This window comes from Heterodontus francisci, chromosome 23 (assembly GCF_036365525.1).
Source record: "Heterodontus francisci isolate sHetFra1 chromosome 23, sHetFra1.hap1, whole genome shotgun sequence".
Lineage (NCBI taxonomy): Eukaryota > Metazoa > Chordata > Chondrichthyes > Heterodontiformes > Heterodontidae > Heterodontus > Heterodontus francisci.
In genome coordinates, this window is record NC_090393.1 from 49,578,110 (window position 1) to 49,605,436 (window position 27,327).

Here is a 27,327-nt window from a genome sequence, read left to right on the forward strand (position 1 = left end):
TTTAGAGCGATAAGGTTAATAAACTTACTTCTTTCTTGATTAAACCCTAGAACACCTGTTTGGTTCTAGTATATATTAGAGTAACAAGAGCAAGTGCTCACTGTGTTGGTAAAGTAAATCACCGCGTTTAAAAAGATAAACTCTGTTACGGACAAACCAGGGAAGGGGCGAATGGGGAGCCTGAGACGCCTTCCTCACCTGGTCGTAACAGAGGCAAATCCACACTTGATACATGCAGACTCTTTCGCTAGCATTACCAAGCAGAAGGAATTGTGCTCACATATTCCTCAAATTGTTTTTGGGGTGGTGAGGATTACTGTTTCGGGAAGCATTTCTCCCACACACACACCATTTCCACATACAGGGGTTTCACTTCCCACAATAGCAGACTGGTTAACACAGGTGTGTAAAATGCCCTAGTTGGCTATTTTAACACCATCAACCGATCTATATATTTTAAATGGATTTTACACAATGTTTTAACCAGTCTATTACAGATGAAATGAAAGCCCACAGTGACACCATTAAAAGGCTACAGACTGGAGGTGTACAGCTTGTCTAAGCCTTGAGCTCAACAATAATAGAATTAAGTAGTTTCTAACTTAATTTAAACCCAATGGCAGCTATGGTGGCAGAGATGCAAGGAGGGCAAGGTTAACACCAGCAGAGTAGAGTCCCTCTCTTCACTGTATCTGGCAATATAGTAGTTATGTCCGTAGAATAGTAATCTAGTAGGCCTAGGTCAGTAATTCAGTAGAGCAAGAGTTCAAATCCCACCAGAGCAGTTTGAAAATTTAACTTTAGTTTTGTTTTAAATCTGATTTTGAATAGTTCATATATTGTGGAAGTTTGACTCCTAGAAACTTGCTGTATGTTTGCTCCTGGATATAATTCATTCTGTAAATAAATCTGACTACATAGTTTAACCTGTATACAATGCTGAATGGCATATTTATTTCCATCTTCTAAGATGATGGGAAAATATGATTGACTTCCCACCTATTATCCAGGAAGCAATTAGGGTTAGCCGTTAAACCTGGGCATGCTAACCCATACACCATAGAGAAAGATGAAGGTTTGATTTCATTATGAACTCAGTCTTGTCACAGAAGCTGCCATCTAGCTGTGGGTACAAATGTTGGACAAAAGCCTGAACTGTAACTGCAGGTTTGTGCCTACAATTCCTCATCTGATCTCATGCTGGTTTAGGAAGCAGCAGAGTGGAGTTGAGGCCAGGTATTTGAGCATTGGGAGGAGAAGAATATGGAATGGATTGATGCACCAGATTATTCTCAAGACTCTTTGAACAACTGCCTACTGTTACGACCAAGGTGGGAGGAGTGCACTGTTCATCTAGTTTCACTCTCCACAAATCACAAAATATATTTAAATTTTTTCCTAGTTACCGATATGGTCAATCATAAACTCTATTTTTATCCCAGAATAAAAATGCACCAGCCAGGTTTCTTTAACAAACAACAAAATGATCAGCTTATTATAAAACAAGTCTTAACCAGTAATGAAGCGAAGCATTAACGCACAGACTGAAATATGAAAGTTCCCTTTTTACCGTAGCCTCTCACACACATACACATATATACCGGCTAACCGAAAAAATAAAGAGATTTATTCTTTAGAGCTCTATTACAAAAAAAAAGACAAAAAAGAATACTTTGGCGAAATATTGGCTAATTTGCAAAGAAAAAAGAGAAGATACGGAAAGCTGTCAGATGTCCTTTTTTTGGTTTGGCATCCCAAATACATGTAGACGGCTGTCACTGAGACCTTCCCAGTTCTTTTCAGGCGGCGTTGAAGATCAGTTTGGGCAGGCTTTCCAGGTGAAATGCAGCAACGGGGTTTCAGGCAGGCCTTGGAGGAGAAATGCGGCAACAGTTTCAGTCTGTTGCTTACACTTGCTTCTCAGGACTTCTTAAAGAGATGGAAAAACTGGCAGGCTTTTCAAAGAGCTGGAACAGGCTGAGTTGGGGTTTGTTTTTGGCAGGTTGCTGCTTTAACTCCTGTTCAAACACTGTCCATACCCCAACTGCCAGAAAACAATCCAAAGCAAAACCAAAAACATCTCTGGAGTCAAGCCTCCTGACCTCTATCAATTTTGACCTGTCACTTCTCTGTAAACATCTTCACCAAGTTAAAAAAGCCCCCTGCTGGGTATTTATCTGAAAACAGGCGCCTTCCAGTAACTGTTGTTGACAAGCCAAGTCCAACAGACCTTCTGAAGACCTCTTTTAAAAAAAAAACTCAAAGTCCAGAATCGATGGAATCCTTTTTTCAGTTTGAAAACAAAAAAAATGCAAGCACTCTTAACATTACAGAGGGGCATTGACAAGGACAGGGAGTCTGCCGCTTGTGCCCACTGTGATTGCCCATGGCGAAGAGAAACCACAACAGAGGGGAGAGGAAAATGTAAAATTCTGAATAAAAGTAGTAAGTCAGCAGGTATTGGTATTTACACTATTGGCACAAGAGATCACACTGAAGAAGTTTGAAAAGAGGAATCCAGCAGGGTTTGCACTGGCCAAGTTACAGCCAATTCCTTGCAAGGTCATTCTGGCGTAGCTGTGCCTGGATAATCTTGAACTGCATCTGACTTGAATACTATATAAATAACAAACTTGCAATTATATAACGCCTTTCACAATGCCAGGAAGTCACAAGCATTTCACAGACACTGAAGTACAATTATAGTCACTGTTGTAATGTAAGGAAATGTGGCAGTTAATAATGCTCCTGCCAAGCTGTGTGAGTATGCGACCAGGCAGAAGCCTGGAAAATACCGCACAGGTCTTGGTCTGGGACAAATACTGTGCATGTGTGGCTGTGCAAAAAGGGATCGTGCACTGAAAAAACAGGCCACGCACAACAACTAAATTTTAAAGGAACATCAGCAGTCAGCAAGCTCCCGCAACAAGCAATAATTTAAATAACCAACTAATCTGTTTTGGCAATGTTGATTGTGAGGTTAATTATAGGCCAGGACAAAAACTGCCAAGGTTCCTTGATGTCCATCCAAGGAGGCTCAATTTAACATCTCATCCAAAAGGCAACACCTCTGATAGTACAGCACTCCCTCAGTACTGCACTGGAGTGTCAGCCTAGATTACGTCCTCAGGATTCAGAGGCAAGAGTGCGACCCACTGAGCCAAGGCTGACACCTTAAATGGTAGCAATGAGGGCAAAATAGTTCAGTCCCCAGCACAGTTCCCTGCCATTCGGAAAGAGACCATGTCGAATGCTGAAAACAGATTGTGATAACTGCAAACAAATCAACAAATTAAAATTACAAAGATTGCAACCCTTGATTCTGCAGTCCTTCCTCCTGCCTTTATAACCCCCACCATTGGCATCACAGATCACCGAGTTAATTCGTTTGTCTAATTTAGTGCAGCATCCACAAAGTGCACTCTGTATCATTGTGCCCACATGTTTGTTTTGGTCATGGACTGACAGTTATGTTGTGTTTTGATGGATTGGTTGCTCAGACTGACAATAATAAATAGAAATACTGTAATTGATACCTAGGAGAGATTAGAAGGGAATAAATTACATAGAGGGGTTAAGATGACCTAATAAACATGGAGCGCAAAGCCAGAGCAGTTTGTAACTACTGCATGAATCACCAATGTAACAGCCTTGAGGTTACTGCATTCATTTTTGTTATGTTTAGCATGAATTTCACATTGTCCTCAAGTTTCACTCCATTCCCCTTTAAGGTGGTCAGCCATCCTCGGATATATTTACTTGGATACTGGGAACCTTCCAGTACTTCATCCCAATGACCATTCTTTATTTGTGAACATGGACAGTAAGTGTTTAGCTGGCTATTTGGCCATGGAAGCCTCACCGCTGAGCCTGACCCGCCATCCACACATGCACACTTTACAGTGCAGTTTTTTTTATTTGTTCATGGGATGTGGGTGTCGCTGGCTAGGCCAGCATTTATTGTTCATCTCTAATTGCACTTGAGAAGGTGGTGGTGAGCTGCCTTCTTGAACTGCTGCAGTCCTTGCGGTGTAGGTACACCAATAGTGCTAGTGGTTTGATACAACTGAGGGGCTTGCTAGGCAATTTCAAAGGGCATTTAAGAGTCAACCACATTGTCACATGTAGGCTAGACCAGGTAAGGATGGCAGATTTCCCTCCCTAAAGGACATTTGTGAACCAGATAGGTTTTTATAACAATTGACAATGGTTTCACGGTCACCGATAGAGACTAACTTTTTAATTCCAGATTTATTAACTGAATTCAAATTTCACCATCTGCTGAGGTGGGATTCATGTCCCCAGAGCATTAGCCTGGGTTCAGGATTACTAGTCCAGTGACATTACCACTAATTTAAAATCTCACTTACTATTTTTTTAAAAATTTGTTCTCAGGATCTGGGCATTACTGGCATGGCCCATCCCTAGCTGCTCTGTGATGCTGGTCAGAGATTTTCCTTTTGAAATCCTGATAGCGGTTTGATAGAAGTGAGTGGCTTGCTAGGAAATCTCAGAGGGCAGGTAAAAGTCAACCACATTGGTTTGGGTCTGTTATTGGATTAGTAATCTAGAGGCCTGGACTAATAATTTGGTAGAACATGAGTTCAAATTATACCAGTTTAAAGACCCCCAGTATTAGAAATCTGGTTTCAGTGACCATGATGCTGTCGGATTGTCGTTAAAAACCCAACTGATTCAGTAATGTCCTTCAGAGAAAGAAACTAGTCATCCTTACCTGGTCTGGTTTAGATTTAGAATCAGTTGGGTTTTTAACGACAATCCGACAACATCATGGTCACTGACACCAGCTTTCTATTACTGGGGGTTTTTAAACTGGTATAATTTGAACTCACGTTCTACTAAATTATTAGTCCAGGCCTCTAGATTACTAATCCAATAACATAAACACTACAGGGTCGTAACCAGCTGTACCAGATTTACCCAGCTATATTGTATTTTTTTTTAAATTAACCCTGATGAGTTCTATAATACAAAAACTGAGTATACATTTACCTTAAATTATAATCAACCAGGATATTACACAGATCATAGAATAGCACAGTACAGATGGAGACCATTCGTCCCATCGAATCTGTGCGGAATCTTTGGTAGATCTATTCCATTAGTCCCACTCCCCTGCTCTTTCCCAATAGCCTTGCATTTTTTCCCTTCAGGTATTTATCCATTTCTCTTTTGCATATTACTACGAATCTGCGTCCACAACCCTTTCAGGCAATGCATTCCAGATCACAACTCACTATGTAAAATAACGCTTCCTCATGTTGCCTCTGATTCTTTTACCAATCGCCTTAAGTCTGTATCGTCAGGTTACCAACCTTATACCACTGAAAACAGTTTCTCCTTAGTAATCCTATCGAAACTATTCATGATTTTGAACACCTGTATCAAATTTCCTCTTAACCTTCTCTGCTCTAAGGACAATAACCCCAGCTTCTTCAGTATATCCACATAACTGAACTCTCTCATCCCAGGTACCATTCTAGTAAATCTCTTTTGCATGGACATCCTCAAGACATAGATATCCTTCTAATAGTATGGGTCCCAGAATTGAACACAATATTGCAGCTGAGGTCTTACTAATGATTTATAAAGGTTTAGGACAACATCTTTTCTTTTGTACTCTATTCCTCTATCAATAAAGCCAAGGATCCCATAGGTTTTTTATAACAGCTTTCTCAACTTTCATCTTAGCTTCAAAGATTTGTGCATTGTCAGGCAGGCCCCCACCTGCCAAGAATGAGGCACATAAATTTCGCCACAGGAACATTGATTTTTAAACTGTTACTGGAGTAAAGAAAGAACTTGTTTTTTAAAAAAAAAACACCAGACCTTTGACTGGAAAGACATTTGCATAGTAACAGACAGTACTTGGACAGGACAAAGGGGCCACTCCCTGCTCCAATTTAATCCACAATGGACTTTTGATTACCAGACATTGAGGGTGGAGGAGCCCGCATTCCAGGTTGACTGCTAAATTGGCCTAATACACAAACGGACGTGGTCACAACCCTCCCTAGTCACATGACTAACCTGCTGGGCAACCTGAGTTTTTGAATTTGAACTTGCCATAGAGTTTAAAAACTCAGAAAGCTGTTTGCTCCTGGACTGAGAAGACTTCTCTCTCCTGTCTGCTATCATCTCGATCTCGCTAGCTTCGGAATCCACTGAAGACATATGAACTCCGAGAGAGAAACGTCTCCTACAGTGAGCAAGGTTTAAGAAGAATACTGGGCCCCAACGAAAAGCAAGTTCTACCTACAAGCAAGGACTACAGTGAGCTCAAAGCACAGTAACAAAATCCCCTCTTCAGAGATTGCCTCAAGCTTTTTTCACTTTATTTTTCTTCTGCTTTTTTCTGTCTCTATTTGCATGCTAGCGTTGGGCGTGGTGTGTATCAGTAGGCGTTAATCGAATTAGAGTTTAAGTTTTAATAAATTTCACTTTTCTTCTTTAACCCTAAGAAAGCCTGTTTGTGCTCATTTCTTTGCCTTATAATCGGAAAGCGGTGAACAAGGATTGTTCAGTGTGTTAAAAAAATTAAATCCTGTTACAGTAAGACCAGGTGAAGGCTGAAAGAGACCCCTAGACACCTTTTTCACCTGGTCGTAACAGTATCTACACCCCCTGGTTTCGCTGTTCCTGCACCCCCTTTGGAACTGTTCCATTTAGTTCATATTACCACTCCTCATTCTTCTTACCAAAGTGAATCACTTCACACTTCTCTGCATTACATTCCACCTGCCATGTGTCTACCCATTTCACCAGTCTATGTCCTCCTGAAGTCTGCTGTTATCCTCCTTATTGTTTACTACATTTCGGAGTTCCATGTCATCTGCAAACTTTGAAATTCTGCCCTGTATACCCAAGTCTAGGTCATTAATATATATCAAAAGGAGCAGTGGTCCTAATACTGGGGAACACGCTACATAAATTACTCTGAAAAATAACTTCACCACTACTCTCTGCCACTGTCCCATGGGCATTAATTTTGCTAACAAGTCAATTATGTGGTACTTTGTCAAATCTCTTTTTAAAGTCCATATACACAAAATCAGCTGAACTACCCTCATCAACCCTCCCATTTAAGAACTCAAGGGTAACATTTGTAATCTTCCAGTCCTCTGGCAGCACCCCTATATCCAAGGAAGATTGTGGCCAGAGCCTCCCCAGTTTCCAACCTGACTTCTCTCAGTAACCTAGGATCCATGCCATCCGGACTGGGTGACTCTTCTACTTTGAGGACTGCCAACCCTCTGAGAACCTCCTCTCTCTATTTTTATCCTATCCAATATCTCTACTACCTCCTCCTTCGCCGCTACATTCGCAGCATCCTCTTCTCTAATGAAGACGGATGCAAAGTATTCATTTAGTACCTCAGACATAGCCTCAGCCTCCACAAGAATATATCCTTTTGGTCCCTAATCAGCCTCATCCTTCCTTTGACTACCAATGATTTGGACTCGCATGTTAGGTTGTGGATCTCCTGGGAACCAGTCCTTTACCTAGGTGTAGTTTTGGAACTTCAGACAAAATTCAAGTACTTTTATTGCGTTGAAAACACGTCCACTACTCTCTTTTCATGTGACTTCATATATTAAGATCTGTTCAACTTGCTGAAAAGGCTTTGAGCTTTAAGTAAATTGTGTAGATTTATTTTTAACATAACTTTTTAGACTGAACAGAGTATTTTAATTACTTTTTTGTAAAATAACTAATCTCATAATCGAATCAGCAAAGTTTGCTGGGATACTTTGATTGTTAAAAGCTCTTTAAAATGTTCTTTAAGGTTTGCTGATAATCTATTCTCATTCTCTCTTTGCCCCTCTTATTCCCTTTTTAAATCTCTGTACTTATATTTCGATTGGTTCTCTTTTGTATTATGAACTTTACATTCGTTATGAGCCTCCTTTTCCTCTCATTTTAACCTCTATATCTTTAGTCATCTAGGGAGCTCTAGCTTTGGATGCCCTTCCTTTCCCTCTCATGGGAATATGTCCACCTCCTCTCTGAAGGCTTCCATTGTTCAATTACTGTATTGCCTACTAATTTTTGATTCCAATCCATCTGGGCCAGATCCTTTTTAACTCAGTGAAGTTAGCCCTCCTTCCGTTAAGTATTTTTACTTTTGTTTGCTCTTTGTCCTTTTCCATAACTATTCTAAACCTGGTGATGTCATGATCAGTGTTCCCTGCATGCTCTCCCACTGAAACATGCTCCACTCACCCCATTTAATTCCTCAGAACTAGATCCAGCACTGCCTCTTTCCTCATGGGGTGGAAACACACTGATCAAGGAAGTTTTCTTGTACATACTTCAGGAATTCCTCCCCTTCTTTGTCTTTTACTGTTCTCATTCCAGTCTGTGTTACGCTGGTTGAAGTCCCCCACATTCACTACTATAAAATTCTTTCATCTTTCAGTAATTTGCCTGCAAATTTGCTCCTAATCCTCAATCTCCTTCCCACTAGTTGGTGGCCTATAGTATAGACCCAGCTCCTCTATTGTTCCTTAATTCTAACCGAATAGATACTGTCTTTGCCCCTTCAACTACATCATCCCTCTCCAGCGCTGTAATAGTTTTTTCTTTCCCTGTCTTTCCTGAATGCCCTGTAGCCAGGAATATTAAGTGCCCAATCCTCCCCTCCTTTGAGCTCTCTTGATTTCCATTATATCATAATCTCGTGTGGCGACTTGTGTCTGCAGCTTGCAAACCCTATTCACCGCACTATGTGCATTTATGCACATGCACTGCAAACCCATCTCAAACTGCCTCACATTTGCCACGTCTCATTGCTCCTAGTTCTGAATTATTCTTTACTCCAGTGCTATTTGTCTCTCCCAGTCATCTTGTTTCTCCTCGCTCATGTTTCACCCTGATGCCCATCCCATTACCAAATTAGTTTAAACCCTCCCCCCACAGCAATAGTTAACCTTCTTGTTAGGACATAGGTCTCAGCTCTGCTGAGGTGTGACCCATCCATCTTGAACAGGTCCCTCCTACCAACCCAATGCCTATGTGAACATCCACCAGATTAAATAATTCTGACATAAAATGGGCATTAAAATCAGAAAGCGTTGTACGGAAATGCTTCAAATGGACCCTAGATAAACAGGCAGGCCCTGAAATTCAGCTGGAATCTCTGGTTGTGAGTTCAGTGGGAGACCAGAAGAACCCCCAGAGAAATGGCTTATAATGGAGGGTTGGGCAGTTCCTCTAGACTCTTGGCCGATTTCCCTCGAAGTTATGGCTGGAGATTGGGAAAATCCCTCCAGACTTTACAGGCCTTGTATCAACCTGATCCATGGTAAAGTACAGTGGTATATCATACAGTGCTGACAAGCTCGAGGAGGAAGCAAACAGATCTTTGGCAGTGAAAGTGCTTGAGGAATACAGGAAGTGTAGCAGTGGAGCTTTTATGGCGTGTGAACTGAGCTGCATATTCTTGTGTCCGTGTTCACATGCATGACGCTTTCAATCAGCCTGTTCAGGCTTCAAGGAGTAGATTTTTCACATTAACAAAACGAATACAGGATAAACTGAGAAGTCTGGGAGATGTGCACCAAATTCTATGCCTGATATTCCCACTAATGTTCCCGATGCATGAGTCAGGAACACTAATTTGAAAAATCTATACCACAATGTTTAGGAACTGTGCCCAGGTTTATTATCAGTTGAATGAATGCTATAGATCGATCATGTCGATCATCTTTTTGCAAAGCGAACAGCCTTTTGTAAAATGTTATAGTTTCTACAATTAAATTCTTGTTTTGATTCAGTTGCAGTTGGGCAACTGGTGGAGCTGCATCCACTGTGTGGTTTAAAAGTACAGTCCAAAAGGAGTGCTCTTGAAACAAAAAACTTTTATTAATGAAGATGTTAATCCTCTTGTAGCCAAACTGTTCCACCTCCCACCCTCAGGTTAGAAGTGGATGATAAAATAGCAAACAATGTACACATGCAGCCTGAGCAACTAATTCAAGCTGCAGATGAGCTGCGGGCCACAGCTCCATTCAGCTCAGTCCTCCCGCAAGCAAAATGGACAAAGTGATGAGGTGACAAAACTAATTTTCTTCTCTTCTGCGCCAAGCAGTGCATGAGCCAACCCATTTCTTCCACTGCTTTCAGATCCAGCACATCAACAACATCTTGCATTTATATAGCACCTTTAACGTGACCAGACATCCCAAGGTGCTTCTGGGGAGTGTTATCAAACTAAATGTGACACCGAGCCACATAAGGAGATATTTGGACAGGTGAATAAAAGCTTGGTCAAAGAGGTAGGTTTTAAGCAGTGTCTTAAAGGAGCAGAAAGAGGTAGTTGGGCAGAGAGGTTTAGAGCAGAAATTCAAGAGCTTAATACCTTGACAGCTGGAGGCACAACCGCCAAATATCGTGTGGTGTTGTTTCTATATCAAAGTCCTTTTTTCACATTAGCCTGACTCACAATTCCCTACCAGGAGGATAGGCTAGATACAATGGTGGGGGAAAGGAGGGTCAAAACTCTGCCTCGATCGGATGCTGGTACTCCACTGGATGTTAGCCCAGTAGAGGCAACAGGCCCAAAAAAAAATCGCTAAAAACCAGTTAAACCGCTTAACGAGCTTGTTGTCAGCTTGTCAAGCGCCAGTCTTGAATTTTTGTTCGGAGCCACGGGATCTACGCAGGATCCGAACCACAACAGGGAGGAGGAGGCACAAACAAAATGGGTGGCCAGTCACAACAGTGGGACAGCAGCAAGAGGCACCATTACAGAGGGAAGGCTCAGAAAAAGCCCTCAATCACAGGCAGCCAGTCCCACACCCACAGAGCCAGGAGAATTATCTGCCATATCTCCTCATTCCTGACAAGGGCATTGTGGAGGGGGCAGCTTTGTGGTGGGTGGAGTTGAATGGGTCTCTGATTACGAGCCTCAGTGGTTCATTAAAGGGGGGCTCAGGAAGACCGCACATTTCAATAGAAAGGAAGCAAGGACATAGAAGAAAAATGGGATTAAGCTACTCCGAGATAGAATTGACTAACAATGAGGAGCTGCGGCTGCAGGAGCAGAGGCAGACCTCTGGGCAGCAGGGGTCCGTAACGAAGGGCAGGAAGGCAATGAAGGGGAGATCCTCAGCAGTGGGTCTATCGCCAATGGAGAAGCTACCCGGACATGTCGGAGCGTCAGTGCTGCAGAAAGCTGTGCCTGTCCAGGCAGATGGTTGCTGACTTGTGTGCCCTCATTGAGAGTTATCCGAGGGTTGGTGACAGCCGTTGCCATGATGAAATGACAACATAAATCGGCTTTAGTGCAACAACGTGGCCAGTGCTTTACTGAAATACAGTGAGATATTATTCACAACAGACACACCCGAGAGACCCACAAAGTGACACCACTGACCTGGTGGGTGGTGCTCACGGCCACTCCTATGAGGTGCTGCCCCTGTGGAGAAGGATGAGGTGGAGACAGACTGCTTGCTAGTGCCTGTCTGGGCCTGAGATGCATGTGGCACTTGGCCTTGTCATGGAGCTGGCAGGTGAGCTTTTGCAAAGCCTGCTGCACCAGCATCACTGCAGGGGAAGTCTGTCAGGACGTGACCCTACAGATGCTTTGTCCGTTGGAGGGGCCATTGAGGTAGATGATGATGCTAGAGCCCTGTGAGAGGTGGCCCCCTCATCGCCATCTGAGCCCTTTCATGGCACCCTTGATCGCTGGAGAGAAGAACCAGCCGGGGTGCAGCTGGAATCCACCCCATGCTTTGTTGCTACTGACTGGACAAAGCTACAGAGCGCAGTCTGCAATCTGTGCAGGTCAGTGCACTGTTCCTGCATCCACTCTGAGTGATGCCACATGTGGCTCTCCATGAGGCTGGCCACTCTTTCAACGGAGGAGCTCATGTGGTCAAAGCACTGAGACATTATGGAGCACATGAGATGAATGGCCTCCTTCATTCTCATCCCATGACTCTGCAGTGACCCAGGTAACTCTGCTATGTGGGCACACATCTCACGCTGGTTCTCCAGGTACAGCTGCCTGTTTTGTGACTCCATTGGCTCTGCATCTCCAACCTGCTGAACAGGGCTGTGCCTGTCCTCCATCCTCCAAAGGGGACTGGTCACAGCTGACTCTGCCTCCCCTGAATCCTCCATCTCTGATGTGACATGTGGTTCACCCTGTGCCACCCTCTCTACTAATGCACAAATACCCACCGAGGTTCAAGTATCTGCGCTGGTGAAGGAGGCGCAAGAAAGGTGAAATGGTGCAGGCTCCAAAGTGTTGTCCTGCTCTGACTCCTCGGGATATTGTTGGCGTTGTGTGGGCTCCCACCCCTCTGCAGCTGGCCCTGTGGGAGACACGAGAGAAGTTGGTGATGAGAGATCAGGACAGTCAACAGATTGCTCACGTTGTTTAAAATAATGAGATGACATCTCATGCTTTGACAGATCATTACATGGGGAGCATTGCCATGCATCCCCTGAACCTGGAGATGTGTTCACCCTGTCTAGGGCAGACCCCCATTTCATCATCCATAGCCTCCCTGTGGCTTGACACTCTGGCCACATCAAGAACCAGCTCCTCAAAGTGCGTGCTTGGTGCCCCACCGTCCAGGCGTGCCCTCTCGTTCTCCCTGGCATTCAAGTCCTGCTTGGCCTGCAAGGTAGATGCAGTTAGGACAATGCCTCGCTTCCTCACCACTCACAGGTATTCATTCACATGAGATGCTGCAATCTGCACTCCAGCCTCCTGTCCAGCAGTATCAGGGTTCTGACCTTTGCTGATTGGACATGGAGGTTGCTGTGCACACATCTCTCCCATGGTCAGGAGAACTCTATGTGCCCTCAGGATGCCCCTCTCTCTCTGCTGACTGCTGACCAGGAGGAATGCCATTTGGGTTCATCTTTGGACTCACCTTGCCAGACCTGAGACGGTCATTGTAACGCTTCCAGCACTGCACCCAGTACCTCCTCACCATTCCTTTGTGAGTCACCTCCAACCATGCCCTCTTGGTGAGCCTTGCAGGCTTTCTGTTGCCACTGGATATTTCTTTTCTCAGTCACCGCCTCCAGTGAGGGATCAGGAAAGCTGGGGGGGGGGGGGGCTGCCCTGGCACAGGGGGCCTCCTTTCTCACTGCCCTCTGCTCTGTACCTTCTTCCATTCTCTGGACCAACTGCAGCCTCTGCAACGGCTGCTGCCTGCCCTTTAAATCGAGCCCGCTGCTCCCTATTCCCGCCTCCTTCCTGCGTCCGCTGCCGTTAATTGGTCAGCAAATCCAACTCTAGGCCAATTACCTGTTTAACATATTGAAATTGCAACGTGTGTGCCTTGCGGACACAGTGGGGGGTCGGGACCCAGAATTGATTGTGACATCACTCCAGAATGGAAATCCCACCCAGTGATGCAAACAGTCCTATGTTATGAAAGGCTTGTGTGCCATTTGCTTGCAATGTCCTATAAAAGACACAATCCTGCATGAAACGCAGAAAAGTGACAGCCGAAAGTTGACAAAATTATTTCATCCAGACCAGATTTTCATGCACCATTATTTTTATTTTCATACACCATGATGACTATGGCGAATGATGAATTATATTGGTTCCATGAATGTCCACATGGGATATCTGTCCATATATAAGTTAACAAACACTGCCACGTGCAGGAAATCTGCAACAGGACCAGAAAATAATGAAAGCACACGGCAGACCCTGCAATAGCTGCAAAGCTCTGGATGCCAGACAATTCTGAGAAGTCTTCAAGTCCTCCCCACCTCCAATATAACCTCATTTTACTTTAAAAGATGCACAATGCAGGGAGGGCTAAAGCTCTCGAAAGATCATTGAAGATTAATCATGAGCTGGTGTAAGTTAAAAGCTCCCCTGTGCACCAGGGTGGGATTCACGCTCCGCTGAGCTGGCGTCCGCTGGGAGCTCTGCGGCCCTATTGCGACAGGAGATGGGAGGAAAATCGTGGGAACCATCGCTTGCGGCAAGGGTCAAGCGGATGCAGGGAGAGGGGGGAGAGGCAGGGTTATGGCAGTAAAACAAAGTGCATTTACTGCTAGGTCGGGTTGTCGCTCCAAACACCAAGAATGTCAATTGAACACTGTTGTTGCTAATAAAAGTCAGACGTTGATTATTTTGGAATATTTGATAAATGATACTTTTGGCTGTTACTTAAGTTATAATTGTAACTGTCTAAAACAGTAGATAATTTAAAACAAAGGACTGTAGGTGAGAGATGAATGTGAATTAAAAGGAAGAATACTTTATTACTAAATCTCTGAATGCAGAGATCATATTCCTGTGTTTTCTTCTTTGGCCTCCTTATCTCGAGAGACAATGGATAAGCGCCTGGAGGTGGTCAGTGGTTTGTGTTCTCTAATGTTTAAAAAAGAACGATTCGTGAAAAATGGGTCAACGTTATAAACAGCAAGTGTTTTACCTCCAAACTACCCAATATTTCACCTGCCTGTTACAATGAGTTGAGATTGTTCACACAGCCCGGACTGATCAGGATGGGGAGGGAGTGCGGCAGGGATTGAATGAAATGGTGGTGGAAAAGGAGAGAGAGATCTCCGGATGGATGCATAACTTCCAGTTAAGACTTACGTACAGCCTGCCTCTCTGCGAATCCTTTCCTGAGGAAGATGCAGGCTGGCCCCAGGAGATTGTGCATTAGTGCACAGTTGTGAGCGAAGGCGAACAGAGGCTCCTGGAACTCGCTCCCTGCAGGAGACGCTGCTGCTCCTCCCACTGCATCCTCGCATGTCCTGACTACTTTGTAGCTGTTTTTCTCCTCATGCCGAATCTTTTGCACCCCAATCATCAGCACACACAAAATAGATTAGAACCCGACCGGCTACACATTCATTTCTTTTTTAAATGCTGTTTCTTTTAAAAAGTCACATGCATTTTTTTTAAAACTGTGATTAAATTTAAGCTAAAAAGTTCTCATGCGGGCAAACGAGCTATATTTTCCCCCCATTTCGGTATACTGTTTGAATATTCAACGTGCATGCAATGCAGTACTGTAGTTCAAATCTGTACAGAATACTGTTTGGTAATGCAATGGGAATATATGCCCTTTTTATATGTTTACAACTGCACTTGGGGAAATTAGACATGTGCACAGCACCAGACTGCTGCAAGCCCAGTTCACCTCAGACAAAGCGATACTTTACAGGACGCAGTCACAATCTTAAAATGCATTTTACATTTCACAAAGCACTTAGACTCAGAAAACTATCAAGACAGTTATTTTGTTGCAAGTCTAAGGACAGTGTCTCAGTTTAATAAATTGTTTTCCAACATGTATTTTAATGATGATCGCTGTGTGCATTCGGTTCTACACACAACCAGACGCAATACTGAAACGCCAGTATTCAGATGTTGCAAAACATTGTTCTAAATTGTTCGACATACCTTTTTGGACAGATTTCTGAGCGGTGACTTCACACAGTTCCCCATGTTTACTCTCAGGTGGTTTACACAAGGGTGGATTCCGTCTGCAAACAGTCCCAATCAAATGGATCTCCTACCTACAAACCGAGCCGTTGTTGAAGTCACATCCATGAGGTAGTAGGTTTGCTGGAGCTGCCTGTGTGTTGCTGGCAGTGGATGTGTAATCCGGTGAGGATTAGTGCCTCACCAGGCAAACTAATGAATTATTGTGGTGACGAACGAGGGATTTTGAGTGGGATTTAGAGACTGGGATGAAGTGACTGTAATGATCATTCAGGGAATCGACCTCTCTCCTCTCCACACTGATTGCTACAAGTGGTGATGCATTTCTCGCTAGACAATGCAAACTGCAACACTTCAGAATATGACTGGGCATCAGTGACGAGTCAGTTTATACGACGCAACATCGATCAAAGACCAAATCGTTAGCGTTGATGTTTACGAATGGATTGCAAACTTTCCAGAGTTAACTGCTTGTGGTGCGAAGCAGAATGTCACTGTGCGTCTTGAGTGTAAAACTCCCGCACCAGCAAAACTCACCAACACTTTCAGAAACATGGTTGTGAATTCCTGTGCTGACAGTGTGTGAACTATGTCTCTTCAACATGCGTCCATTAGTGGAGCTATAGAAACACAATGCAATGCATTTCCCAGATACAGTAACAAAATGCAATGTTCACACATACAACATGTGCTGGGCGAATCCATAAACATATAAATTCTCGCAATTCGAGTCTAGCAATTCTTCAATTTGCTGCATTCCGGGCGATAGGGGCAACATTTCAGTAAACTAGGCACCTAGTCACTGAGTTTTCTTGGCATTATTACCCATCTAATTCCCTGACTGCTGGATGGTATGGGTGAATGGTGCAGATCTTCCAAGAATCCGAGGCTGTGTACTTTCCCATTTGCCACGGGCTGAAGTGAACTTGATGCTCGTAATCAAGATTTTTAATTCAAAAACTTCCAAATAGAGACAGGAAGGAGTATGCATTTATATAGTGTCTTTTATGACCTCAGAAGGTCCCAATTACTTTACAGCCAATGAAGCAGTTCGTTGTTGTTCTATGTATAAACATGGCAACCAGTTAATGCACAGCAAACTCCTACAAATAGCAATGTGATAACTAGCCATATCATCTCTTTTTAATGGTGTTGTTTTATGGTTAAATATTGGCTAGAGCACTTCCCAGCTCTCCTTCGAAAAGTGTCATGGGATCCACCTGAGTGTGCAAACAGGGCCTTGACGTAATGTTGCACCCAAAAGACGGCACCACCGACAGTGCAGCACTCCTCAGTCGGAATTTTTAAGTATGTTTTTAGAATGTCAAGAGACACTTGTTTACTTTTAAAGTAAGGAAAGATAAGAATTAAATCATGTAGCTGCAGGTCAAAGGGATAGTTACAATATTCTGAAATTCGATTAGATCAATTTGGACAATAATGAATATGAAGGAATTTTATTGTAGTGTGTTAAAACATCAATACACATATACCTTGAAATTCATTATAGTGCATAGATCACAAATCTATTAGTTGAAAATACTTTGCATATATATTGCTCTATATCTTATAGATTAAAATATACTTATGCTGTTCCTGTGTCTACCCAATTTGTTGGGTGTTCTTGTGCAAATTTTTGCCTTTCTTTCTGACTCCTAAAGGCAAGAGCTCTCATTGAGTACAGTTCCATAGGCACCCAGGTGCCAAGAGCTCTCATTGAGTACAGTTCCATAGGCACCCAGGTGCCAAGAGCTCTCATTGGGTACAGTTCCATAGGCACCCAGGTGCCAAGAGCTCTCATTGGGTACAGTTCCATAGGCACCCAGGTGCCAAGAGCTCTCATTGAGTACAGTTCCATAGGCACCCAGGTGCCAAGAGCTCTCATTGGGTACAGTTCCGTAGGCACCCAGGTGCCAAGAGCTCTCATTGGGTACAGTTCCATAGGCACCCAGGTGCCAAGAGCTCTCATTGGTTACAGTTCCATAGGCACCCAGGTGCCAAGAGCTCTCATTGGGTACAGTTCCATAGGCACCTAGGACATCACCATTCTTTAAGTGTGGGCTCAAACGATACGTTTTCAAACAGTAGGGAGCTGGGGGAGGGGTGGTGGTGGGGGAACCTCCTGTTCTGAAAGATCATGATATTTCCTTTGGTTTGTCAGCGGTTTATGTGCTTCCTGCTCATTTTCATTTATTCGCATGTTGATTCTCTTGCTGTGTACTGATTAAAAATGAACATTTTTTGCATTGACAGCACAGTTTTTTGGTGAGGTTTAACTTTCTAAAGTTAGAAGAGAACACTTCTGTATCCACAGGGTCCCTGTGAGCATTTATAGGAGCCCTTGGGAGTGTGTCAGTATTTCCAGGGGATTAGTGGGAGTGTGTCAGTATTTACAGGGGGTTACTAGGAGTGTGTCAGTATTTCCAGGGGATTAGTGGGAGTGTGTCAGTTTTTACAGGGGGTTACTGGGAGTGTGTCAGTTTTTACAGGGGGTTAGTGGCAGTATGTCAGTATTTACAGGGGGTTACTGGGAGTGTGTCAGTATTTACAGGGGGTTACTGGGAGTGTGTCAGTTTTTTCAGGGGGTTACTGGGAGTGAGTCAGTATTTACAGGGGGTTACTGGGAGTGTGTCAGTATTTACAGGGGGTTAGTGGGAGTGTGTCAGTATTTACAGTGGGTTAGTGGGAGTGTGTCAGTATTTACAGGGGGTTAGTGGGAGTGTGTCAATATTTACAGGGGGTTACTGGGAGTGTGTCGGTTTTTACAGGGGTTTAGTGGGAGTGTGTCAGTATTTACAGGGGGTTAGTCGGAGTGTGTCAGTATTTACAGGGGGTTAGTGGGAGAGTGTCAGTATTTACAACTGGTTAGTGGGTGTCTGTCAGTATTTACAGGGGGTTCCTAGGTGTGTGTCAGTATTTCAAGGGGGCTAGTGGGAGTGTGTCAGTATTTACAGGGGTTTACTGGTGGTGTATCAGTATTTACAGGGGGTTAGTGGTGATGTATCAGCATTTACAGGGGGTTACTGGGTGTGTGTCAGTATTTACAGGGGGTTAGTGGGGGTGTATCAGTTTTTACAGGGGGTTACTGGGAGTGTGTCAGTATTTACAGGGGGTTACTGGGAGTGTGTCAGTTTTTACAGGGGGTTAGTGGGAGTGTGTCAGTATTTACAGGGGGTTACTGGGAGTGTGTCAGTTTTTACAGGGGGTTACTGGGAGTGTGTCAGTATTTACAGGGGGTTACTGGGAGTGTGTCAGTTTTTACAGGGGGTTAGTGGGAGTGTGTCAGTATTTACAGGGGGTTACTGGGAGTGTGTCAGTATTTACAGGGGGTTAGTGGGAGTGTGTCAGTATTTTGCACGGGGTTAGTGGGAGTGTGTCAGTATTTACAGGGGGTTACTTGAAATGTGTCAGTATTTACAGGGGGTTACTGGGAGTGTGTCAGTATTTACAGGCGGTTAGTGGGAGTGTATCAATATTTACAGGGGGTTAGTGGGAGTATATCAGTATTTACAGGGGGTTATTGGGGGTGTGTCAGTATTAACAGGGGGTTAGTGGGAGTGTGTCAGTATTTACAGTGGGTTAGTGGGAGTGTGTCAGTATTTACAGGCGGTTAATGGGGTTGTATCAGTATTTACAGGGGGTTACTGGGAGTGTGTCAGTATTTACAGGGGGTTAGTGGGAGTGTGTCAGTATTTCCAGTGGGTTAGTGGGAGTGTATCCGTATTTACAGGGGGTTACTGGGAGTGTATCAGTATTTATAGGGGGTTACTGGTGGTGTATCAGTATTTACAGGGGGTTAGTGGGGGTGTATCAGTATTTACAGGGGGTTAGTGGGGGTGTATCAGTATTTACAGGGGGTTAGTGGGGGTGTATCAGTATTTACAGGGGGTTAGTGGGAGTGTGTCAGTATTTCCAGTGGGTTAGTGGGAGTGTATCAGTATTTACAGAGGGTTACTGGGAGTGTATCAGTATTTATAGGGGGTTAGTGGGGGTGTATCAGTATTTATAGGGGGCTACTCGTGGTGTATCAGTATTTACAGGGGGTTAGTGGGGGTGTATCAGTATTTGTAGGGGGTTACTTGGAGTGTGTCAGTTTTTACAGTGGGTTAGTGGGAGTGTGTCAGTATTTACAGTGGGTTAGTGGGAGTCTATCTGTATTTACAGGGGGTTAGTGGGAGTGTGTCAGTTTTTACAGGGGGTTACTGGGAGTGTGTCAGTATTTACAGGGGGTTAGTGGCAGTGTGTCAGTATTTACAGGGGGTTACTGGGAGTGTGTCAGTATTTACAGGGGGTTACTGGGAGTGTGTCAGTATTTACAGGGGGTTACTGGGAGTGTGTCAGTATTTACAGGGGGTTACTGGGAGTGTGTCAGTTTTTTCAGGGGGTTACTGGGAGTGTGTCAGTATTTACATGGGGTTACTGGGAGTGAGTCAGTATTTACGGGGGGTTAGTGGGAGTGTGTCAGTATTTACAGGGGGTTAGTGGGAGTGTGTCAATATTTACAGGGGGTTACTGGGAGTGTGTCGGTTTTTACAGGGGTTTAGTGGGAGTGTGTCAGTATTTACAGGGGGTTAGTCGGAGTCTGTCAGTATTTACAGGGGGTTACTGGGAGTGTGTCAGTATTTACAGGGGGTTACTGGGAGTGTGTCAGTTTTTACAGGGGGTTAGTGGGAGTGTATCTGTATTTACAGGGGGTTACTGGGAGTGTGTCAGTTTTTTCAGGGTGTTACTGGGAGTGTGTCAGTATTTACAGGGGGTTACTGGGAGTGTGTCAGTATTTACAGGGGGTTACTGGGAGTGTGTCAGTATTTACAGGGGGTTAGAGGGAGTGTGTCAGTATTTACAGGGGGTTACTGGGAGTGTGTCAGTATTTACAGGGGGTTAGTGGGAATGTGTCAGTATTTACAGGGGGTTAGAGTGAGTGTGTCAGGATATACGGGGGATACTGGGAGTGTGTCAGTATTTACAGGGGGTTACTGGGAGTGTGTCAGTTTTTACAGGGGGTTACTGGGAGTGTGTCAGTATTTACAGGGGGTTAGAGGGAGTGTGTCAGTATTTACAGGGGGTTACTGGGAGTGTGTCAGTTTTTACAGGGGGTTACTGGGAGTGTGTCAGTTTTTACAGGGGTTTACTGGGAGTGTGTCAGTATTCACAGGGGGTTAGTCGGAGTGTGTCAGTATTTACCGGGGGTTACTGGGAGTGTGTCAGTATTTACAGGGGGTTACTGGGTGTGTGTCAGTTTTTACAGGGGGTTACTGGGAGTGTGTCAGTTTTTACAGGGGGTTAGTGGCAGTATGTCAGTATTTACAGGGGGTTACTTGGAGTGTGTCAGTATTTACAGGGGGTTACTGGGAGTGTGTCAGTTTTTTCAGGGGGTTACTGGGAGTGAGTCAGTATTTACAGGGGGTTACTGGGAGTGTGTCAGTATTTACAGGGGGTTAGTGGGAGTGTGTCAGTATTTACAGTGGGTTAGTGGGAGTGTGTTAGTATTTACAGGGTGTTAGTGGGAGTGTGTCAATATTTACAGGGGGTTACTGGGAGTGTGTCGGTTTTTACAGGGGTTTAGTGGGAGTGTGTCAGTATTTACAGGGGGTTAGTCGGAGTGTGTCAGTATTTACAGGGGGTTAGTGGGAGAGTGTCAGTATTTACAACGGGTTAGTGGGTGTCTGTCAGTATTTACAGGGGGTTCCTAGGTGTGTGTCAGTATTTCAAGGGGGCTAGTGGGAGTGTGTCAGTATTTACAGGGGGTTAGTGGGTGTGTGTCAGTATTTACAGGGGGTTAGTGGGGGTGTATCAGTTTTTACAGGGGGTTACTGGGAGTGTGTCAGTATTTACAGGGGGTTACTGGGAGTGTGTCAGTATTTTGCACGGGGTTAGTGGGAGTGTGTCAGTATTTACAGGGGGTTACTTGAAATGTGTCAGTATTTACAGGGGGTTACTGGGAGTGTGTCAGTATTTACAGGCGGTTAGTGGGAGTGTATCAATATTTACAGGGGGTTAGTGGGAGTATATCAGTATTTACAGGGGGTTATTGGGGGTGTGTCAGTATTAACAGGGGGTTAGTGGGAGTGTGTCAGTATTTACAGTGGGTTACTGGGAGTGTGTCAGTATTTACAGGGGGTTAGTGGGAGTGTGTCAGTATTTCCAGTGGGTTAGTGGGAGTGTATCAGTATTTACAGGGGGTTACTGGGAATGTGTCAGTATTAACAGAGGGTTACTGGGAGTGTATCAGTATTTATAGGGGGTTACTGGTGGTGTATCAGTATTTACAGGGGGTTAGTGGGGGTGTATCAGTATTTACAGGGGGTTAGTGGGGGTGTATCAGTATTTACAGGGGGTTAGTGGGGGTGTGTCAGTATTTACAGAGGGTTACTGGGAGTGTATCAGTATTTATAGGGGGTTACTGGTGGTGTATCAGTATTTACAGGGGGTTAGTGGGGGTGTATCAGTATTTACAGGGGGTTAGTGGGGGTGTATCAGTATTTACAGGGGGTTAGTGGGGGTGTATCAGTATTTACAGTGGGTTAGTGGGGGTGTATCAGTATTTACAGGGGGTTAGTGGGGGTGTATCAGTATTTATAGGGGGCTACTGGTGGTGTATCAGTATTTACAGGGGGTTAGTGGGGGTGTATCAGTATTTGTAGGGGGTTACTTGGAGTGTGTCAGTTTTTACAGTGGGTTAGTGGGAGTGTGTCAGTATTTACAGTGGGTTAGTGGGAGTCTATCTGTATTTACAGGGGGTTACTGGGAGTGTGTCAGTATTTACAGGGGGTTAGTGGCAGTGTGTCAGTATTTACAGGGGGTTACTGGGAGTGTGTCAGTATTTACAGGGGGTTACTGGGAGTGTGTCAGTTTTTTCAGGGGGTTAGTGGAAGTGTGTCAGTATTTACAGGGGGTTACTGGGAGTGTGTCAGTATTTACAGGGGGTTACTGGGAGTGTGTCAGTTTTTACAGGGGGTTAGTGGGAGTGTATCAGTATTTACAGGGGGTTACTGGGAGTGTGTCAGTTTTTTCAGGGGGTTACTGGGAGTGTGTCAGTATTTACATGGGGTTACTGGGAGTGTGTCAGTATTTACGGGGGGTTAGTGGGAGTGTGTCAGTATTTACAGGGGGTTAGTGGGAGTGTGTCAATATTTACAGGGGGTTACTGGGAGTGTGTCGGTTTTTACAGGGGTTTAGTGGGAGTGTGTCAGTATTTACAGGGGGTTAGTCGGAGTCTGTCAGTATTTACAGGGGGTTACTGGGAGTGTGTCAGTATTTACAGGGGGTTACTGGGAGTGTGTCAGTTTTTACAGGGGGTGAGTGGGAGTGTATCTGTATTTACAGGGGGTTACTGGGAGTGTGTCAGTTTTTTCAGGGTGTTACTGGGAGTGTGTCAGTATTTACAGGGGGTTACTGGGAGTGTGTCAGTTTTTACAGGGGGTTACTGGGAGTGTATCAGTATTTACAGGGGGTTAGAGGGAGTGTGTCAGTATTTACAGGGGGTTACTGGGAGTGTGTCAGTTTTTACAGGGGGTTAGTGGGAGTGTGTCAGTATTTACAGGGGGTTACTGGGAGTGTGTCAGTATTTACAGGGGGTTACTGGGGGTGTGTCAGTATTTACAGGGGGTTACTGGGAGTGTGTCAGTTTTTACAGGGGGTTAGTGGGAGTGTGTCAGTATTTACAGGGGGTTACTGGGAGTGTATCAGTATTTACAGGGGGTTAGAGGGAGTGTGTCAGTATTTACAGAGGGTTACTGGGAGTGTGTCAGTATTTACAGGGGGTTACTGGGAGCGTGTCAGTATTTACAGGGGGTTAGTGGGAGTGTGTCAGTATTTACAGGGGGTTACTGGGAGTGTGTCAGTTTTTACAGGGGGTTACTGGGAGTGTGTCAGTTTTTACAGGGGGTTAGAGGGAGTGTGTCAGTATTTACAGTAGGTTAGTGGGAGTGTGTCAGTATTTACAGGGGGTTACTGGGAGTGTGTCAGTTTTTACAGGGGGTTAGAGGGAGTGTGTCAGTATTTACAGGGGGTTACTGGGAGTGTGTCAGTTTTTACAGGGGGTTACTGGGAGTGTGTCAGTTTTTACAGGGGGTTACTGGGAGTGTGTCAGTTTTTACAGGGGGTTACTGGGAGTGTGTCAGTATTTACAGGGGGTTACTGGGAGTGTGTCAGTATTTACAGGGGGTTACTGGGAGTGTGTCAGTTTTTACAGGGGGTTACTGGGAGTGTGTCAGTTTTTACAGGGGGTTAGTGGGAATGTGTCAGTATTTACAGGGGGTTACTGGGAATGTGTCAGTATTTACAGGGGGTTAGAGGGAGTGTGTCAGTATTTGCAGGGGGTTACTGGGAATGTGTCAGTATTTACAGGGGGTTAGAGGGAGTGTGTCAGTGTTTCCAGGGGGTTACTGGGAGTGTGTCAGTTTTTACAGGGGGTTAGAGGGAGTGTGTCAGTATTTACAGGGGGTTAGTGGGAATGTGTCAGTATTTGCAGGGGGTTAGAGGGAGTGTGTCAGTGTTTCCAGGGGGTTACTGGGAGTGTGTCAGTTTTTACAGGGGGTTAGAGGGAGTGTGTCAGTGTTTCCAGGGGGTTACTGGGAGTGTGTCAGTTTTTACAGGGGGTTAGAGGGAGTGTGTCAGTATTTACAGGGGGTTACTGAGAGCGTGTCAGTTTTTACAGGGGGTTAGTCGGAATGTGTCAGTATTTACAGGGGGTTAGAGGGAGTGTGTCAGTATTTACAGAGGGTTAGAGGGAGTGTGTCAGTATATACGGGGGATACTGGGAGTGTGTCAGTATTTACAGGGGGTTACTGGGAGTGTGTCAGTTTTTACAGGGGTTACTGGGAGTGTGTCAGTATTTACAGGGGGTTGGAGGGAGTGTGTCAGTATTTACAGGGGGTTACTGGGAGTGTGTCAGTATTTACAGGGGGTTAGAGGGAGTGTGTCAGTATTTACAGGGGGTTACTGGGAGTGTGTCAGTATTTACAGGGGGTTAGTGGGAATGTGTCAGTATTTACAGGGGGTTAGAGTGAGTGTGTCAGGATATACGGGGGATACTGGGAGTGTGTCAGTATTTACAGGGGGTTACTGGGAGTGTGTCAGTTTTTACAGGGGGTTACTGGGAGTGTGTCAGTATTTACAGGGGGTTAGAGGGAGTGTGTCAGTATTTACAGGGGGTTACTGGGAGTGTGTCAGTTTTTACAGGGGGTTACTGGGAGTGTGTCAGTATTTACAGGGGGTTAGTGGGAGTGTGTCAGTATTTACAGGGGGTTACTGGGAGTGTGTCAGTTTTTACAGGGGTTTACTGGGAGTGTGTCAGTATTCACAGGGGGTTAGTCGGAGTGTGTCAGTATTTACCGGGGGTTACTGGGAGTGTGTCAGTATTTACAGGGGGTTACTGGGTGTGTGTCAGTTTTTACAGGGGGTTACTGGGAGTGTGTCAGTTTTTACAGGGGGTTAGTGGCAGTATGTCAGTATTTACAGGGGGTTACTGGGAGTGTGTCAGTATTTACAGGGGGTTACTGGGAGTGTGTCAGTTTTTTCAGGGGGTTACTGGGAGTGAGTCAGTATTTACAGGGGGTTACTGGGAGTGTGTCAGTATTTACAGGGGGTTAGTGGGAGTGTGTCAGTATTTACAGTGGGTTAGTGGGAGTGTGTCAGTATTTACAGGGGGTTAGTGGGAGTGTGTCAATATTTACAGGGGGTTACTGGGAGTGTGTCGGTTTTTACAGGGGTTTAGTGGGAGTGTGTCAGTATTTACAGGGGGTTAGTCGGAGTGTGTCAGTATTTACAGGGGGTTAGTGGGAGAGTGTCAGTATTTACAACGGGTTAGTGGGTGTCTGTCAGTATTTACAGGGGGTTCCTAGGTGTGTGTCAGTATTTCAAGGGGGCTAGTGGGAGTGTGTCAGTATTTACAGGGGTTTACTGGTGGTGTATCAGTATTTACAGGGGGTTAGTGGTGATGTATCAGCATTTACAGGGGGTTACTGGGTGTGTGTCAGTATTTACAGGGGGTTAGTGGGGGTGTATCAGTTTTTACAGGGGGTTACTGGGAGTGTGTCAGTATTTACAGGGGGTTACTGGGAGTGTGTCAGTTTTTACAGGGGGTTAGTGGGAGTGTGTCAGTATTTACAGGGGGTTACTGGGAGTGTGTCAGTTTTTACAGGGGGTTAGTGGGAGTGTGTCAGTATTTACAGGGGGTTAGTGGGAGTGTGTCAGTATTTTGCACGGGGTTAGTGGGAGTGTGTCAGTATTTACAGGGGGTTACTTGAAATGTGTCAGTATTTACAGGGGGTTACTGGGAGTGTGTCAGTATTTACAGGCGGTTAGTGGGAGTGTATCAATATTTACAGGGGGTTAGTGGGAGTATATCAGTATTTACAGGGGGTTATTGGGGGTGTGTCAATATTAACAGGGGGTTAGTGGGAGTGTGTCAGTATTTACAGTGGGTTAGTGGGAGTGTGTCAGTATTTACAGGCGGTTAATGGGGTTGTATCAGTATTTACAGGGGGTTACTGGGAGTGTGTCAGTATTTACAGGGGGTTAGTGGGAGTGTATCAGTATTTACAGGGGGTTACTGGGAATGTGTCAGTATTAACAGGGGGTTACTGGGAGTGTGTCAGTATTTCCAGTGGGTTAGTGGGAGTGTATCAGTATTTACAGGGGGTTACTGGGAATGTGTCAGTATTAACAGGGGATAACTGGGAGTGTGTCAGTATTTACAGAGGGTTACTGGGAGTGTATCAGTATTTATAGGGGGTTACTGGTGGTGTATCAGTATTTACAGGGGGTTAGTGGGGGTGTATCAGTATTTACAGGGGGTTAGTGGGGGTGTATCAGTATTTACAGGGGGTTAGTGGGGGTGTATCAGTATTTACAGGGGGTTAGTGGGGGTGTATCAGTATTTACAGGTGGTTTGTGTGGGTGTATCAGTATTTATAGGGGGCTACTGGTGGTGTATCAGTATTTACAGGGGGATAGTGGGGGTGTATCAGTATTTGTAGGGGGTTACTTGGAGTGTGTCAGTTTTTACAGTGGGTTAGTGGGAGTGTGTCAGTATTTACAGTGGGTTAGTGGGAGTCTATCTGTATTTACAGGGGGTTACTGGGAGTGTGTCAGTATTTACAGGGGGTTACTGGGAATGTGTCAGTATTTACAGGGGGTTACTGGGAGTGTGCCAGTATTTACAGTGGGTTAGTTGGAGTCTATCTGTATTTACAGGGGGTTACTGGGAGTGTGTCAGTATTTACTTGGGTGACTGGGAGTGTGTCAGTATTTACAGGGGGTTACTGGGAGTGTGTCAGTATGTACAGTGGGTTAATGGGAGTCTATCTGTATTTACAGGGGGTTACTGGGAGTGTGTCAGTATTTACTGGGGGTTACTGGGAATGTGTCAGTATTTACAGGGGGTTACTGGGAGTGTGTCAGTATTTACAGGGGGTTACTGGGAGTGTGTCAGTATTTACTTGGGTTACTGGGAGTGTGTCAGTATTTACAGGGGGTTACTGGGAGTGTGTCAGTATTTACAGTGGGTTATTGGGAGTCTATCTGTATTTACAGGGGGTTACTGGGAGTGTGTCAGTATTTACAGGGGGTTACTGGGAATGTGTCAGTATTTACAGGGGGTTACTGGGAGTATATCAGTATTTACAGGGGGTTACTGGGAGTGTTTCAGTCTTTACAGGGGGTTAGTGGGAGTGTGTCAATATTTACAGGGGGTTACTGGGAGTGTGTCAGTATTTACAGGGGGTTATTCGGAGTGTGTCAGTATTTTCAGGGGGTTAGTGGGAGTGTGTCAGTATTTACAGGGGGTTACTGGGAGTGTGTCAGTTTTTACCGGGGGTTAGTCGGACTGTGTCAGTATTTACAGGGGGTTAGTGGGAGTGTGT

General features: G+C 44.8%; 1 protein-coding gene across 3 annotated transcripts in view; it reads right to left on the bottom strand.

Annotated features, from left to right (window-relative positions):
- Positions 1-27,327, bottom strand: part of cabp1a (calcium binding protein 1a) — a 156,806-nt gene that overhangs the window by 31,853 nt on the left and 97,626 nt on the right. The window contains exon 1 of one of the 3 annotated variants that reach the window (XM_068055592.1): positions 15,419-15,661. The exons of the other annotated variants lie outside the window; for them this stretch is intronic. Within the exon in view, the coding sequence (XP_067911693.1) occupies positions 15,419-15,463 (45 nt within the window). The 5' untranslated portion in view covers positions 15,464-15,661. Of the gene's footprint in view, positions 1-15,418; positions 15,662-27,327 lie in introns of those variants that run through there. 3 annotated transcript variants of the gene reach the window in all.